The 17,062-nt window shown below is 38.6% G+C and overlaps 1 protein-coding gene across 1 annotated transcript in view; it reads left to right on the top strand.

Moving 5' to 3' along the window:
* il17rd (interleukin 17 receptor D) overlaps nucleotides 1–11,329 on the top strand; it is a 35,339-nt gene extending 24,010 nt beyond the window's left edge. Inside the window, exons 4-17 of the mRNA XM_053315590.1 lie at nucleotides 2,701–2,819; nucleotides 4,005–4,125; nucleotides 5,125–5,169; nucleotides 5,939–6,090; nucleotides 6,666–6,731; nucleotides 6,947–7,001; nucleotides 7,117–7,227; nucleotides 7,660–7,844; nucleotides 7,958–8,073; nucleotides 9,017–9,280; nucleotides 9,470–9,997; nucleotides 10,107–10,378; nucleotides 10,550–10,659; nucleotides 11,216–11,329. Coding sequence (XP_053171565.1) covers nucleotides 2,701–2,819; nucleotides 4,005–4,125; nucleotides 5,125–5,169; nucleotides 5,939–6,090; nucleotides 6,666–6,731; nucleotides 6,947–7,001; nucleotides 7,117–7,227; nucleotides 7,660–7,844; nucleotides 7,958–8,073; nucleotides 9,017–9,280; nucleotides 9,470–9,997; nucleotides 10,107–10,378; nucleotides 10,550–10,659; nucleotides 11,216–11,329 — 2,258 coding nt within the window. The remainder of the gene's footprint in view (nucleotides 1–2,700; nucleotides 2,820–4,004; nucleotides 4,126–5,124; nucleotides 5,170–5,938; nucleotides 6,091–6,665; nucleotides 6,732–6,946; nucleotides 7,002–7,116; nucleotides 7,228–7,659; nucleotides 7,845–7,957; nucleotides 8,074–9,016; nucleotides 9,281–9,469; nucleotides 9,998–10,106; nucleotides 10,379–10,549; nucleotides 10,660–11,215) is intronic.
* Nucleotides 11,330–17,062: the final 5,733 nt, after the last annotated feature.

The following is a 17,062-nucleotide window of genomic DNA, read 5'->3' as shown; positions in this document are numbered from 1 at the left end:
TGTTCGATAGAAAAGTAATCGTCAGCGATTTTCATAATCAGTGAATCGTTTTGATTTTTTTTTTAAAAGAAAAAATGCAAAAATTCTCTGGTTCCAGCTTCTTAAATGTTAATATGTGGTTTCTTTAGTCCGCTATGACAGTAAGCTGTTGGGCTAAAGTTGGGATTGACTGTGACAGTGATTAATGACGGCTAATGATCGAGACAATTAGTGACAGATTAATTAATACTTTTATAATCGTTTGTTGCAGCCCTAATCTGGAAAAAAACACCAATCTGTCCAATTTCCTTCTGATCGTCTTCCTGACACCTTAACTGAAAGTTTAAGGACAAAATTAGCTGGAAGATTTTCTTTTAGTTTCTGTAGCTGCCTAAAATGTTTCCGATGCTCAGTGGATTTTACTGCAGTTAAAACAGAAGATGAGATGAATCATATCGTAGATTATCAAAATTCATTGATAGTCCAAAAGTTTTCTACAACAACCAAAAGTGCAATCATCACCTTTCTGCTCCTTAATGAGCAGTAAGTATTTCTATCTCTTGCTACGTCACTAAACTTTTGAATCTCCACTAAAGGTTATATTCAATTTCTGTAAGTTTGCACAAAGTTTCCAAAGATACCAAATCTGTCTGATTAAATGATGCATCCAGAATGGAAACATCACAGAGTTTTAACGAAGAGCCAGAAAAGCTGCTAAAACATATACATAATAGTGTCGTATAATCTGAAATAAGGTGATTATATGAAAATGAAAGTCAGTTAAGTGGAGACGAGAAAAAGGGAAATCTGGAAATCCTTTAAATGTGCTTCTGAAATAAAGAGAAACAAATATATTTAAGAAAGTGCATCCGGCAGTCTTGACTTTAGTTTGTCGTGCTGATGTGGAGCACGGCACCACCTGAATTATGGAGGTAATTATGGAGTCACATGACGTGTCACATGTGTTTTTCACTCCTGCTATAAAACTGTACAGACCTGAACTTGTACCAGGTGGGCGAGAGCTAAATGCGGTGTGCAAATCATGTAGAGTTTGATGTGTTGTTTCCAGTCGTGTGTGATTATGTAGTCTGAGTGAAGGATTGAACCGGCCTTAAAAATACCTTTCAAGAAGGTATTTACCTCGATTTGAAACATGCACACACTGGAAATGATACAGAGTGGGAAGAGAAAAAAAAACACAAACTGTGCACAAACCAGCCGTCACACTGCAGCTGTCGTTAAAATGCAAATACACCCTCGTCCATCCTCGACTCTGCAGGAGAGAGAGAAAGAGAGAGAGAGAGAGAGAGGTGTTCAGGAATCTGCCTCAAGACAGAAAAACCTGTTCTACTGCAGCTTTTCGCCTCTCTCTCTGTTTCTCTGTCTGTCTGTCTCTCTTTCTCTCTCTCTCTCTCTCTCTGTCTGTCTGTCTGTCTGTCTCTCTCTCTCTCCCTCTCTGTCTGTCTCTCTCTCTCTCTCTCTCTCTCTCTCTCTCTCTCTCTCTCCCTCTCTCTCCCTCTCTCTCTCTCCACTCCCCACAGAGCTAATAAGAAAAACATGTCCTGTGGATGTAAAGGTCTAATTACAAGACAGACGTGTTTTCAAAGAGCAGAGAGGAGGAGGAGGGGAGGAAACAAGGAGGAGGGGGCAGGTGAAGAAAAGAGGGAACAAGGAGGAGAAGAGGGGTTGAAAAGGAAATGAGGGGAGGGAAAGGAGAGAAGAAAAGGAAACAACATAAGACAAGAGGATAAGACAAGGAGAAGAAGAGATGGGGAAAGTGAACAAGGAAAGGACAGGAGGAGAAGGAAGGAAGTAGGAAAGGAAAAAAAGGATACTATGATGTGAAAGGAACTAAAGAGAGAAGGGGTGGAAGAAAAAAGACAGATGATTATGTGAGTACATGGAAAAAAAGGAGAGGAGATTAGAGGAGGAAACAGTGACAAGAGGAAAATAAAAGGGGGAAGGGATCAAGTAGAGAAGAAGAGAGAAGGGAAGAAAATGAAACAAGGGGAGGAAAGTGAACAAAGAGAGGGGGGAAAAATAAGAAGAGATTAGGGAAGGAAACTTGTAGAAAAGAGGAAGGGAGGATGGAGAGCAAAGGGTGAAAGGGAAAGAAACAAGGATGGGAGGACGAGGAAGGAAACTATGAGAGAGGAACAGGAGTGGAAAGGGAATAAGGAGGCATGAAGAAACAAAGAGGAGGAAACAATAAAACAAAGGGAAGGAGTCATGCAGAGAAGAAGAAAGGAGGAAACAAATGAAATGAAGAGAGGAAATTGAACAAGGAGGGGACAGGAGGAGAGGAAAATTTAGTGAGGACAGTAAAGGAAGGAAAAAGGAAATATAAAGGCAAAAAAACAAGAAGAAAGCAGGAAATGAAGCAAGAACAGGAGTGGAAGGGAGGATGGAGAAGAAAATAGTAAAGAAAATAAGGAAAGGATGGGTGGAGGAGGAAGGAAACTAAGAGGAGAACAGGTTAGGAAAGGAGAGAGGAGGAAATAAAACAAGAGAGTAATGGAGTAAAAGAAATCAAGGATGGGAGAACAAAGGAGGAGAAGTGGTGAAAAGAGGAGAAGAAATGAAAGAAGCAGAGGGGAGGAACAGATGAAAAGCAGATGAAGCATTAGATGAGATGATGGGAGAGGAGGAAAAAAAGGAGGTGAAAGCAAGAAAAGAGAGGGATGGAAGTGAATGCTGAACTTTATCGTTGTGTCTCTGCAGGAATCGAACACATTAAAGGCTTCAGAGTTTATCTGGAGGATAAAAACCCAGAAGGAAAACAGTGTCAACACCTCATCCTCAAAGACCCCCGACAGCTCAACTTCTCCTACAGGAACACGGTGAGGCCAAAAATAAGGAAGAGAAACCTCACAACTTCATTTTAGATATCTTAAAACATGCACTTAGTATAGATGTGTCCTTTATTTTACTAACTGTGCATTTATTTTGAAAGTCAATGAGTCTCTTTGCAGCACTTTGCAGTTTTTACCAAGTGCTAATTATTATATTTTAAACTCTAAAGCCCCCATAAGACAGGATTTATTTCTTAATTTAATTCATTTGAGTCATTTCCACCCCCATCTCTTTGTATTATCTACAGCTGAAATGACCTACTGGTTTTATAAGCAACCTCACTGGTCCTCCTGTAATTTAAATCCCATCCAGAGTGACGTCTTTGTTTTTTTTTAAGTAGATCTCAAAGTTTTATCTGCAGGAAGAGCTTCTTGTATTTCTACTACTAACATGAATATTGCATCAGCATTGCAGCATATTGGCCTGTTTGAGAATCAACATGAGGGAAACAATACCCCATAAAAGCTCATCACATGGGGTCACATGGCTGTCTCGTTTTATCCCAGTTTTCAGCCTATATGAGTTTACATTTTAGCAATTTACACCATTAAAAGTATTCTGAATTAGCTGCTATCACTTCTTGTGTGCAATATATCCATGAATGAACAGACAGCTATCACTACATCACTTTGACACTGAAGAAAACTTGAACATATAATATTTCTCAGGCAAGTTCTGGGGTGTTTTTTTTCTGATTTTTAAGCTGATTTATGGACGTTTAATCACAATAGACATCATGAATAATAATATTCTAGGTCAAACTGAATGATATCAATATGTGTCATGTCAGTGTGTTCAGATTTGAATGAGTTATGATTCAAATTCACTTCACGCAGTGTCTCCCCCCTGAGGACGCTTTTGGCTCTGTCCTGTTGAATGTCTGCGTCTGTTAAAGACATTCTCCTGTAATTTCCTGATGGTTTAAATGTCATCTGAAAATCAGAGTTAAATTTCAGAGGAAGCAATATTTAATTCCCCACATCCTCCTGTAATGATAATCACATGCGAATTGGGCTTAAAACTGCTTTTTCTTAATTTCCTCTAAATAATAAACAGACTGTCACTCATTTCCTTCCTAAGAAAGTCTGAAGATGATTTATGAAATCTGTTCACATCTTCATTTTACTGTTTTAATCTGACTCTTTGTATTATTCCTCACTTTCCTCACACAGAAGCTGAGCAGTCAGCCGTTCAGTGGTCTGACCTTTGACACGGACTACATGGTTCGGGTTGTTCCTTTCCCAACGCTGATGAACGAGAGCTTCTTCCCTCCATCCTTCCTCAGGACCAACTGTAAGTCCAGTGTTTCCTGCTTCCAGACAGGGTGGATAAGATAAATGATTAACTGATTTATTGAGCAATTAATAACCTCTTTAAATGTCTCTAATGGACTTCTTTCTGCTACTGTGGCTCAAATTAGTCTAGGACAAAAAATGTTTCTTGCTTTTTTCTAGCTTTTTCTAGGGAACAAATGTTACTCAAGTCATGAACATTTCTGCCAAATTGTTTTTTCCACCTACATGTAACAAAATGTTATAATTGCTTTGTATTCTGTTGGGTAAATGAGTGCTGGAAGTTTACAGTAAACCTTCAAGTAGATTAAAGAAAGACAATGAAGATGGAAGATGTCCGCTGCACATTTACTTTAATTACATTATAACTGATAAAAGCTGGCCAAACTGGCTCCATCGCCGCCCAGCTTCTCTTTTAGACAAACTCACATCATCACTCTTTATCATCTGCAGTGGTTACCAAAGTAGGTATTGAGTCCCCAATAAGGCATCAGGAGAATGATCTAAGAGGTCTATGAGATCACATGATGGTCATGCAAGATAAACAAAGGAATTAATTCATCTACACAATATTATTAGATTTTTATCTCATATCTGCTTTTTTCTGTAGCTCTTTAGGCATTTTATTCAAATTAGACAGTCTGTCGGGACAAAAACGTTGCAAATTTATAAAAAAAACAGCTCACAATTTATAGACATATGACTGTTTTGTGTCACAGTGGCTTTAAGCACACAAGGCCACGGGCTTAAAGAAGCATTTTATGACTTGTAAGAAATCTAAATGAACTACAGACACATCCAACACCTGTTGTTTTACTCCGCACACATGTCTCTGATATAAGATGATGAAACTGATATCCATGTGGGGAAGATGGGAAAGAAGTGCGTTGTCCGAAATGTCAAAGACTTGTCCTTTAGAATTTGTCAAGGTGCTGAGCTGATGATAAAAACAATAACAAACCGTTTAACTATTTATGTGTTTTATGTGTTCATCTTACAGCCTGTGAAGTCCTCCTGAGTTCAGACAACCTGGTCTGTAAACCATGTAAGTTTCTCACTGTCGTCGCGGTAACCAAAGCCACATGTAGTCACAGTCAGTTCAGAGGTTTGTCGTCTTTTTCTAAGAGTTGTAAACGACAAACCACAAACTGATTTAAACCCAAATGAGTGGATGTAGTTTCTCATTGTGGATGGAGCGATGACATCCTGCACCACGAAGAAGCTTGTTGATACTTGAGACATGAAAGTTGGATATTCTGTATTTCTACACCCACCAGAACAAAAAGGCTGGTGCAGATGTTTCACATTAAAAGCCTATCATGAAAGACAGGAATGATGTTTGTCATCTTTGTGACATCTAGGAAGAAAGTGTGTTTGACAGTAGCTTAACACAGATCAAAAACAGGGTAAAGTGGAAGTGATTTGAAATTATTAGTGACTGAAAATGTTATTTGTGTTTCAAAGAGCGGGAGAGTGGTGAGTATGACATGATGGGAGTGGGACAGCAGGAATGTATATTATATTGAATTTATCAAGGCATCAGATAAACATGGAGGAAGAGTTGAGTTTGCATTACAAACATATTAAAGGAGCAGATCATGAAATAGGAAGCTTTAAGAATAAAGACACACATCTCTGATAACCTGTTTGAAATCCCTCTGGTGTTGAGATAAAGTAAATAAAAGAATTAAGAATTGATGGTAATTGGCACCTTTTTATGATTTTTATATTACTAACTGTCCAATGGCATCATTAAAGTACAAACACGACATCTCCCTGCGGCTGGAAGTTAACTTTTTTGTCCATCTTTGCAGTCTGGAAACCGAAGACCCTGAACGTGTCTCAGCTGGGGTCGAACCTCCACGTGGCGTTCGACCAGGCTCCGCCCTCCTTCGGCTTCCACCTGTACTACCTGTACTACAAACTGCGGCAGGAAGGACCGTTCAAACTGCAGCGCTGCAAACCAGTAAGACCACAGATCAGGACTGAGCGACATATCTAATTAATTGTTTATTGTTGCCTTCAGCTTTTACATTTCTGAGGACAGATGTTTTCATCTTCTGTGGACCAGATCCCAATATGTTGGCAGGAAGTGTGTCCAAGATGTCCAGCTCGCTCAGATGGTTTAAACATGTATATTAACAGCTTTATGATGCTGCGTTCGGTGTCCAGAGGTTGTTGTGAAGTTATGTAGCAGTGCCGTTTTCATTTTTTTGAGTACTGAATAGATTTACTGTTTCATGCTCGCTCCATTACTTCCTGTGTACCTCGACTATCAGCTGCTTCATAGTGAAAGCTTCACAGTGCTCTCCTCATAATGTGTTAGTCTTTACTGTATATTTGTACACTTTAGATTTAGATTCTTAGTCTTTACAGGTTTGAAAACGAACAATATAACTCTCAGTTGTTCTGACATTGCAGATTTTTTCTACAGATTTCTTTTTTGAGGAAATGAATGTCTTATTATTTAAAAAAACATGGTATGTCCTGCAGCCCTAGATGAGTTTTATGTTGATTGTTTCCATGTTTTGCTGTGTGCAGGACATGAACCAGCCCAGAACTACATGCATCCTCCACGACGTCACTCCAGGGACCTACACTATAGAGGTACATGAATGCAGCACAGGACTGAGCTTCATATAGACACACAGCTTAATCAGCAGTTTAATGATTAATGGATTGAAATATAATTTTTTTTTAAATATGTTTAATGACAAACATTTCCTAGTTTCAGAATTCATCTGTTCATACAGTGAAATTAATATTTTTTTCTATCTTCTGCTCCCTTCTTTTCTTTCATTATTTTTCTTGTTTCGTATCAGTTGAGAGATGACAGCAACACTTCGAGGAGGCAGACTCAGTATCATGTCAGCCAGGGTGAGACACACACACACACACACACACACACACACTCACGTGTGAATATTTATAATTGACTTTTAATTTTTTAATTTTGTCATCTCATGATGAATTTGTTTGTTTCTTTCGCCAGTGCACTCCCCCTGGGCGGGCCCGATCCGTGCCATGGCCATAACAGTGCCTCTGGTCGTCATGTCCGCCTTCGCCACTCTGTTCACTGTCATGTGTCGCAAAAAGCAGCAAGGTGAGGGGAAACATGGTGCTCCGTGTTTCGTTTTTAATGTAAATACATATTAACAGTCTTACATCGAAAGGATCACTCTGGTGTTTCTGCACATAGAAAGTTTAACTATCCATGAATCACCTGCTGCATAGTAAACTTCACATCACTGATGATCAATTACTCAAATCAAATAATTAGTATTTTGATTAATTTCGTCTCTCCGGGCAGCCGTTTGTTTACATTTTCAGTTCATAATGCACAGAAACTACATTGAAAGAAGTCATGGTAATCAATTAATGGCCTTTATTTAAGCTAAAATATCCTTTTTAGCCAGACTGTCAAGTATCTAACAACTTTTAGGTGGAATGCAACGAGATTTTGTACAGACATGAGTATGAATCCACAAGACTTCAAATATATTTATGGCACAACATTTATCTCCTTTCCTGTTAGAAAACATCTACAGCCAGTTGGACGAAGAGAGCAGCGAGTCGTCCAATCAGAGTGCAGCGTTGAACACAGAGCGGCCATGGCCCCGCCCCAAAGTCTTCATCTGTTACTCCAACAGAGACTGTCCCAAACACAGCAGTGTCATACAGAGCTTCGCCTATTTCCTACAGGACTTCTGCAGCTGTGAGGTGGGAAAAAGTGATTTTAAGAATAGACCATAAAAATGAATCAGTCTTTTAAGTCAGAGTTTGTGGTTTGAAGGTTGAGTATAATTGTCAAACTTTTGCTCACTCATGTTCAGGTTGTGTTGGACCTGTGGGAACACCTTGAGATGTGCAAAGAGGGTCAGATGTCATGGCTCAGCAGACAGCTAGACGAAGCCAACTTCATCATCACCGTCTGCTCCAAAGGCCTACGGTACTCCTCTACTGTATTCTACTCTGTTTCTGATGTTATCTACTCAAAGCTACAGTTAGCAGGTGGCACAACCGAAGACAGCTCTAGATTAAATCAGTGCAAGGGGCTGTCTGTGTGGGCATGTCGTTTCAGGTACCAGTAAGACGATGAAATATGATCCAGAAAATCCAGTTTGAGTAACAGATCAGTGAGTTTGAAAGTCTATCAGAAGCTAGAACACATCAGAGTGTTTATAACCCAATAAGACAGGATTTTACAACTCTGTAAAGTTGTCATAACTGCAATAATTTTATCTTTCATTGCAACAATCACGAGGTAAATAGTAGAAATACATTCTTCCTGGCACAAAGTAACGTAGTGGCACTGTTTGCTTGTTGTATCAGTTTGTTGAAGACAGATGTTACAGTGTGTTCCAGTAAAAGTTGAGCCAGGTTTGACTTTTTTTCAGGCCAGTCCTGCATTTTTTTAAGGAACTTCTGTATTAACACCAAATGAATGTGAGTGCCATGTTTTTTCACACATTACAAAGTCAGGGAGTTAAGTGTCTTCAGCTGTAGTTCCTCCAGTCGCCACTAGATGCTGCAAAAACACTGTGTGTATTGTATTGAAATATTTTATATTATTTAGGAACTCAGTTGTTCTTTTGTGATGAAAGTTATTTCTGCTGCTCTGTTGTCTCTCATTTCTTTCCTTCAGTCTTTTCATTTTCCTTCTCTCTGTCCTTCCTTCTTTTCTGCCTTGCCTCTGCTTTCCATTCACTATTTCCTTTTTTCCTTCATATTTTCTACTGTCTCGCCATCCTTTGTATTTTGCTTTCTTTACACTTTCTCTCTGTACTAATTTCTGTCCGACCCTTCTTCCCGCCTTCCCACTGTCTCTCCCATCATTCCTTCACTCTATTCCATTTTATTCTGTTCTAATCAGCTCAATTCTCTTCCTGCAGCTACTTTGTGGAAAAGAAGAGCCGCAGAGGGAAGACGCCAGTCAGTCGGCGTAGTAACAACAGTAACAACAGCAGCAGCAGCTCTTCGGCTGGCGGATCGGGCAGTGACCTGTTCATTGTGGCTGTGGCCATGATCGCTGAGAAGCTGCGGCTGGCCAAGCAGAGCGAGGGCAGCGGGGCTCAGGAGCTGAACCGTTTCATGACGGTTTACTTTGACTATTCGACAGAGAGCGACATTCCCACCGTGCTGAGTCTGGCTCCCAGGTAAACAACAACAGCCTGGACAAAATAATTGAAACCCCTCAAATAAAATAAAAAGTCATGACTGAGCAATCGGTTACTATTTAAATGACATATATATATACAGCAGGTTGGACCATAACTAAACTATATTAAAAGCAGCGTTTAGTTACAGCCTGCCGCCTGATCAATCGTTTTCTTTCTTATATTTAGATTCAAGCTGATGGACCAGCTTCCTCAGCTCTTCAGTCGGCTGCACTCCAGTCAGTCCAGTCTGGTCGACCGCGAGTCGCAGCCTCTCAACGTCTCCAGGAGGAACTACTTCAGAAGTAAATCTGGACGCTCGCTCTACGTATCCATCTGCAACATGCATCAGCACATCAGCCAGAACCCTGACTGGTTTGAGAAGCCGCTGGCTCCCGCAGGAGCTTCCACAGCCTCCTCCTCGTCACCTTCTCCTCCTCTCCCCGCTGTCCCAGCCCAAAACTCTCCTCCAAAGGCCTCCTGCTCCTCCTCCTCCTCGTCTCACCCTGAGGAGAAGTTTGACTCTGGCTTGGTGCTAAATGAGGTGATGGTGAAGACGCCAACACTGGAGAGCGAGGAGGGAGCATCAAGGAGGAATGTGCTCCTGCTGGCCCCTGGCTCCAGTCCCAGCCCCATTCCCAGTCCTGGTCCCAGTCCTGGTCTCTGTCCCAGTCCAGGCCTGCCACACTGCTCTCTGTCCATGCTGGGACCTTCAAGGTAAATCAAGTTTTAGTGCCACAGTTTTTATTTTGTATTACTGTGAGCGTTAAAGCAAATGTTCAGTTTTCGTACTTCTTTGGTCACATGTATGCTTTTCTGGCCTCAGGTCCACTTCTGGAATATCTGGACTGTTACCTGGAGAGTCTTCCTCCTCTTCCTCTTCTGCTCCCTCCATCCTCCAGGACGAGGTGTGCTCCATACCTGTTCAGACAGAAGAAGACCGTCCCTCCCCTCCTGAGGTCCCACCTCGTGATTCGGGCATTTATGATTCATCTGTCCCCTCCTCAGAGCTTTCCATTCCCCTAATGGAGGGACTGTCACATGACCAGGCTGACACCTCGTCCCTGGCCGACAGCGAGTCATCATCTTCTGGCCTGGGTATGACTGGTTGTACATCAACTAATATTATTCTATGCCATTATTCTGTGTTGTTATAATTTCATTTTAATTTGTTACATCACATTTCACTCCTCAAATTTCATCACGTGGTAAAATAAAGGTCTCGCTAAATGGAAATAGGTCGTTCACACCTGGCCTTTTGTCTTTCAGGTGACGAGGAGCCGCCTGCTGTTGCATTGCTCCGCTGCAGTAGTGCCACAGTTTGTAAAGCTGAGCTGCACCACCACCATCACCTGGAACACAATGACGGACTTGAACCTGTAGTATCATAGTAGGCAACACCTCCAGCCAATCAAAAAAAGGACCAGCCCCGTGATGTCATTACATTAAAGATGTTAATGTGTTGGACCTGAATCCTTTCTCTGAAGTGCTGTCATCCAATTGTCATGGACACTTAACTGGAATAATTAACAGGCGTTGGAACGAAGTCACCTATGGAAAAAAACTCATACAATACCAGTCCTTGTAACTATGGTAACCACTGGGTTGTAGAACATTTGACCCTTTGACTATGGTAACCACTGCATTCTACTATACACACTGGGAATACTGGTAACCACTGTGACCAGAACACCAGTCCCTCTTAGCTATGGAACTATGGTAATCACTGCATCTAAACACTAATCCCTAGTAACCAAGGTAACTGCTACATTCTAGAACACTAGTCCCTGGTATCTATTCTATCACTGAGTCATAGAACACTTCTAACTATGGTAACCACTGTGTTCTAGAACTCCTTTCTTTCACTGGTAACTCTGGAAGCCACTGCATTCTAGAGCACTAGTTCAAGTAACAATGGTAACCACTGCATTCTAGAACAGTGGTACTCTGGTCGCCCATGGCCTGGAGGATTTTCGGAGCACTGGGATCTCCAGACGCTGGCAGAGCGGACCGGTTCAAACCAAAGACTGCCTCAGCACTGCGTCCTGATTGGTTGAGACCACTTTATGAGTTGATGTTTGGAACCAAAACGTGCTGACACAAAACCCTTCAGGCACTTTTTGATGCAGAAATGCAAGAAGACACAATGCCACAAACATGTTGAGATGTTTGTTGGAAGCAACATCTAATAGGATCAAAGCAGCTCCTGAGGTTCTGTTATCCACACAGATTTTTTTACCAAAAGCTGCTGAATGTATCATCACCTTGTGGATGTTGACAATATGGGAAATTTCTAACTCAGAGGACGTCTTTTGTATTAAGGTGAACATTTGGGACTAAGAGCAAGTAAACACTAAACGCGTAGTGAAAAACCACATATTCAGAACATTTATCAATATTCATTCATTTTTAAGAAGAGTTTGTGTTTTTCATCTATCATATTTTTAAAAGACATTCCTTATTAAGTGTCCTCTAAATGTTGATAACAACTCATTGATGAAGCAGTACGTAACATGACAACCACTGTCTAATCCTAATCATTAAACTGTCAAAGAATTTTAAAAAAACCTGCTAATGTGATATAATATGGTGGATGAGTTGTGATTTAATTTGCATTATGTGTTGAATTCATATTTAATTTTTTCTGTATTTTATTTCACCAATTCAGAACATACAATCCAAATTAATTTGGCTGATGGCTCCACTCCTACACCATAATATACTGAATACTGTGGTTACATTGTTCAGCTTGTGGTTATATATTTTGAAAGTACTGAATATTAATGTAACATTTATAGTTATATTTTTCTTCATGGTTTGTAATACTTTTTTTAACATTGGTGCACGAAGCAGCAACGATGAGGGCATTTTAAAAAGTGACAGTTTTGTCTTACAATTACTATAACAGTTAGAAAATGTGGCAGTGGAAGCCCATTCCTGTCAGGACAAGAAACAGACGAGTTATATTTCAAATAATAAAATGATCGTAGGGGAATTATGAGACACAAAGTCAAATCATGAGAAGTAAGTCATACTATTGACTTTGTAAGAAATTATGATTCATTAAAATTTTGACTTAAAAAGTAAAAAACTCATCCCATAATTTTGACTTTCATTCTTATTGTTTTCCTCTCGGCGGAAATGGGCTTCCGTACACTCTTCTGGATCGGACTTCCATAAGTTCTGTGTTTTATTTTCTGATTCAAATGTTTGAGCTGCTGCTGAAGGCAGAGTGATGACTTCTGGATCATCTGCAGTTATGAGTTTATTGGAAGGGAAGAATCAGCATTTCCTACTTGTAAATATTTTATTATTATTTTTTCTGGAAATGTCTGTTTCAATTTTGTATAGTTTGACTGTTACTTTGCTTTTTTTTCTACATCTTCTAGAAATGTACTGTTTTATAGTACCTTAATGTAGGAATTAAATAAATCTATCTAATAAAACTTTCCTCTTGTCATTGTTTCATTCAGTCTCTGACTGGTGAGGGTTTATAATGATAATAATATAATTAATAAGCACAGTTTTGTTATAGCTATAAACAACAAACTCCTCTTTTTTTATATTTGTTTAAGAGCTAGTATAGTATAGTTTACTTGAGAAAAATACAGGTTCATTTAGAAATACTCCAGCCTGTAACTAAGAATTTATATTGCTTTACGACTGGTAATCATCTGGTTTGCTTCAGGCTGACCAGCGAGTTTTGGTTTCTTACACTAAAACACACGCACATACTTCACTGATGTAAAAACCAGCAGACAGCTCTATAGTGTGTGAGCTGTGAAGCGTCAATGGTTGAAACAACAGAAGCCTGTAAAAGACACAGACAGCCAAGCTCAAAGGCACAAAGTCAGCCAGCCCAGCAGCAGCCTGCCTTCAAGATAAGAGCACAGGCCCTGGCACTGTTAAGAGCTGGCCTGCAACTAATGATGAATCTATCATTTATATTATTATTATTTTAGTTGCATATTTAGTTTGTATAAGACTGCATGTTGAATTTCAAAGCTGTTTGGGTGCAAACCAAAATTCATCCATGGCAGTGATATAATGATTAATCAACTAATTCATTTAACACTAGTTGGAAGACTGGTTCATTTTTCTCAACCTTTATCTGTTACTTAAAACATCAATTTGAATATTTAAATCTAGCAGTTTTAATGTAACTGTACTTTCTCATGTACTGTATTTTGAGGTGCTTATACCTTATATTTTTATTCTATTTATGGTACTTTACACTTCTACAAATATTGCACTTTTCTCTCCTCTACTTTTATTTCATAGCTATAGTAGGAGTTACTTTCACATCAATATTTTATGTATGAAACAATCAGTTTATAAAATATTAATTGTTATACTGCAGACTAGTGAACCAAACAGTATAACAATATTACAACATTCAATAATATAAAAATACTGCTTTGGTAGGATCCATATCAATGAATCAATATTAATTTATATTCCAGTAATATCTATGTGATTATTATAACACTGTAAACGGGCTCATTTGATATTATATATTTAGGTGCTAAATGTACCCCTCCTTTTAAGGTGTCAATAGTTTACTTAAAGGAAGGGTTCACAGTTTTTCAAGTCTGTCTTAAAACAACACTCAGGTGCCCAAATGAACACTGAAACACATTTTGCTGTAATCATTCCTCCTGTTCATACTGACCATTAGAAGATCTGTTTATAATGCATTTACAATGTAAGTGATGGGGGCAAAGTCCACAGTCCTCCTTCTGTGCAAAAATGTATTTAAAAGTTAATCTGAAACTAATACGAAGCTTTAAGCTTCCAAATGAGTCAAATCAAGTAGATATGTTTCAACTATGTCTTTTTAGTTCCAAAGTCCCTTTTTTTGTTACTATACTTCCACCACAGCTCAACAGGGAAACACAAAGAGGACATTTGATGCTAAAAAGACTGTAAATAAATGACTTTTGACCCCCATTACTTACATTGAAAGCACATATGAAGGGAATCTTTTAACAGCCAGTGGACTATGAACAGGAGGAATGATAACAGCGTGGACAAACCTCTTTCAGAGTTCATATGGACACATGACTGTTGCTTTAAGACAGACTTGAACAAATGTAAACCTGCCCTTTAAACAGTATTCTTTAATTTTACACTTTTACTTGCGATGGTGTATTATGATTAATAAATGTTTTTCAAATGTAAGAAAAATATCTCACTACCACAGCCTGATAGGTAAACCTGTTAATGTTTTAATGAATGTATTAATTGGTTGCCTGTAATTGAGTAATACGTGGCTTTTATATTGAAGGTGTAACCGGAAGAGAGATATGTCTCATGAGCTTGACTATGAGTTAAAAGGAGGACTTTGAGTTGAATCACAGCGGCTCTCTGTCTAGTGTTCAGCTGAATATTCGGACTAAACTTTGACTTTGACTCATTTCAGAAGAAGAAAAGTTTGTTTTTCAGTCACCGACAGAGCGACAGCAGCCGGAAATACTTAATTTAGTGTCGGTGTGTTTTAATCAGAGGATTATTGTGGGTCTGCTGTGGTCTGCTGTGGTTGGGAGGAGCTGCAGTCCGATGCAGGCAGGTGATGGATGTCAGCGCCGGGGTGCAAGGTGAGACACACACACACACAGAGAGAGAGAGGCTGCAGTGGATAGCCAGCCTGGAGAATATGACTTTTCTTCAATGTTTAGTAGAAACAAAATGTGGTTAAAGAAGAGGAGAGAAAAGGGCGTTTTTCTTTTTTTCTGTTTGTGTAAGAGAAGAAGAATGTGAGCAGAGAGACAGGAAGTTAACTCTTCCACTGCCTGTCAGCCTGTCTGTATGTGTATCTATCTATCTATCTATCTATCTATCTATCTATCTATCTATCTATCTATCTATCTATCTATCTAACCAATTATCTATCTATCTATCTATCTATCTATCTATCTATCTATCTATCTATCTATCTATCTATCTATCTATCTATCTAACCAATTATCTATCTATCTATCTATCTATCTATCTATCTATCTATCTATCTATCTATCTATCTATCTATCTATCTATCTAACCAATTATCTATCTATCTATCTATCTATCTATCTATCTATCTATCTATCTATCTATATAACCAATTAACTATCTATCTATCTATCTATCTATCTATCTATCTATCTATCTATCTATCTATCTATCTATCTATCTAACCAATTATCTATCTATCTATCTATCTATCTATATAACCAATTAACTATCTATCTATCTATCTATCTATCTATCTATCTATCTATCTATCTATCTATCTATCTATCTATCTATATAACCAATTAACTATCTATCTATCTATCTATCTATCTATCTATCTATCTGTCTATCTATCTATCTATCTATCTATCTATATAACCAATTAACTATCTATCTATCTATCTATCTATCTATCTATCTATCTATCTATCTATCTATCTATCTATCTATCTATCTATATAACCAATTAACTATCTATCTATCTATCTATCTATCTATCTATCTGTCTATCTATCTATCTATCTATCTATCTATCTATCTATCTATCTAACCCATTAACTATCTATCTATCTATCTATCTATCTATATAACCAATTATCTATCTATCTATCTATCTATCTATCTATCTATCTATCTATCTATCTATCTATCTAACCCATTAACTATCTATCTATCTATCTATCTATCTATCTATCTATCTATCTATCTATCTATCTATCTATCTATCTATCTATCTATCTATCTATCTATCTAACCCATTAACTATCTATCTATCTATCTATCTATCTATCTAACCCAGGGGTCGGCAACCTTTAACACCGAAAGAGCCATTTGATCCGGTTTCCACGGAAAATAAAACACTGGGAGCCACAAATACTTTTTGACATCTAAAATGAATTTATTTATGAACGCATTTATTAAATAGAAAGGAAAAATATTTAAAAACAACAACAACAACTTTATACTTTGTATAAACAACTAAAGTGTGTTGCAATCCACGAAGTGCTACAGAGAAATTAAATTTTATCTATGTAATGAACACATTTTGAACATTTTGAATTCTTGAAAAAATAATACAATGTCTGAATGTCTCATTCAAATAAATTAAAAAGCTGAACATAAATCATCCATGTAGCAAACAAAAGCAAAAAAAAAACGTGAGCCGTCATCCTTATATCGCCTTTGGGCTTTCAGAGCATGTAGCGGAGCCTTGACCTGAATTTAAAAAATAAATTGGGGAAAAAAGCACTGTGTCACTAAACAATGAAAAATAAATATCTGCAAAATATCTGCATAAATATTTATTTTACCTGGTTAATGGGACTTCTGCTCCTGAACCTCTGCGCACAGCGTCTGCAAATCGGGGCTGTACGAAGTCACTCTCATCTTTACGCAGGACTGTAAGCTGTCATCTGTGAGGCGTGAGCGGTGTTTGTTTTTAATGTAGTTCATGGTGGAGAATAGCTGCTCACATACATATGTGGATCCGAAGATCGACAGGACTCCAAAGGCATATGTCTTCATGTTAATGTAGGTGTCGGGGATGGCATTCCATGTTTCAAACACGAGTTTGTCCGGTCTTGGAAGGTTCTCAATATCACTCCATTTGTGATTCTGAGCAAGAGTGGCCTTCTGACGGGCGACATCTTCAAGGTCCTCTGTCAAGCGTTTGAATTTGGACACCCACATGTCTTTGTCAGCTATGTCAGCCAGCTCCAGCTCCAGATCAGGTTGACTTACACCTGCAAATGCAGTCACATTTAGCAGGGATGGATCGATGTTCAGGGG

Source organism: Scomber japonicus, chromosome 3 (genome assembly GCF_027409825.1).
Source record: "Scomber japonicus isolate fScoJap1 chromosome 3, fScoJap1.pri, whole genome shotgun sequence".
Lineage (NCBI taxonomy): Eukaryota > Metazoa > Chordata > Actinopteri > Scombriformes > Scombridae > Scomber > Scomber japonicus.
This window is presented reverse-complemented; position numbering and strand designations above follow the sequence as displayed.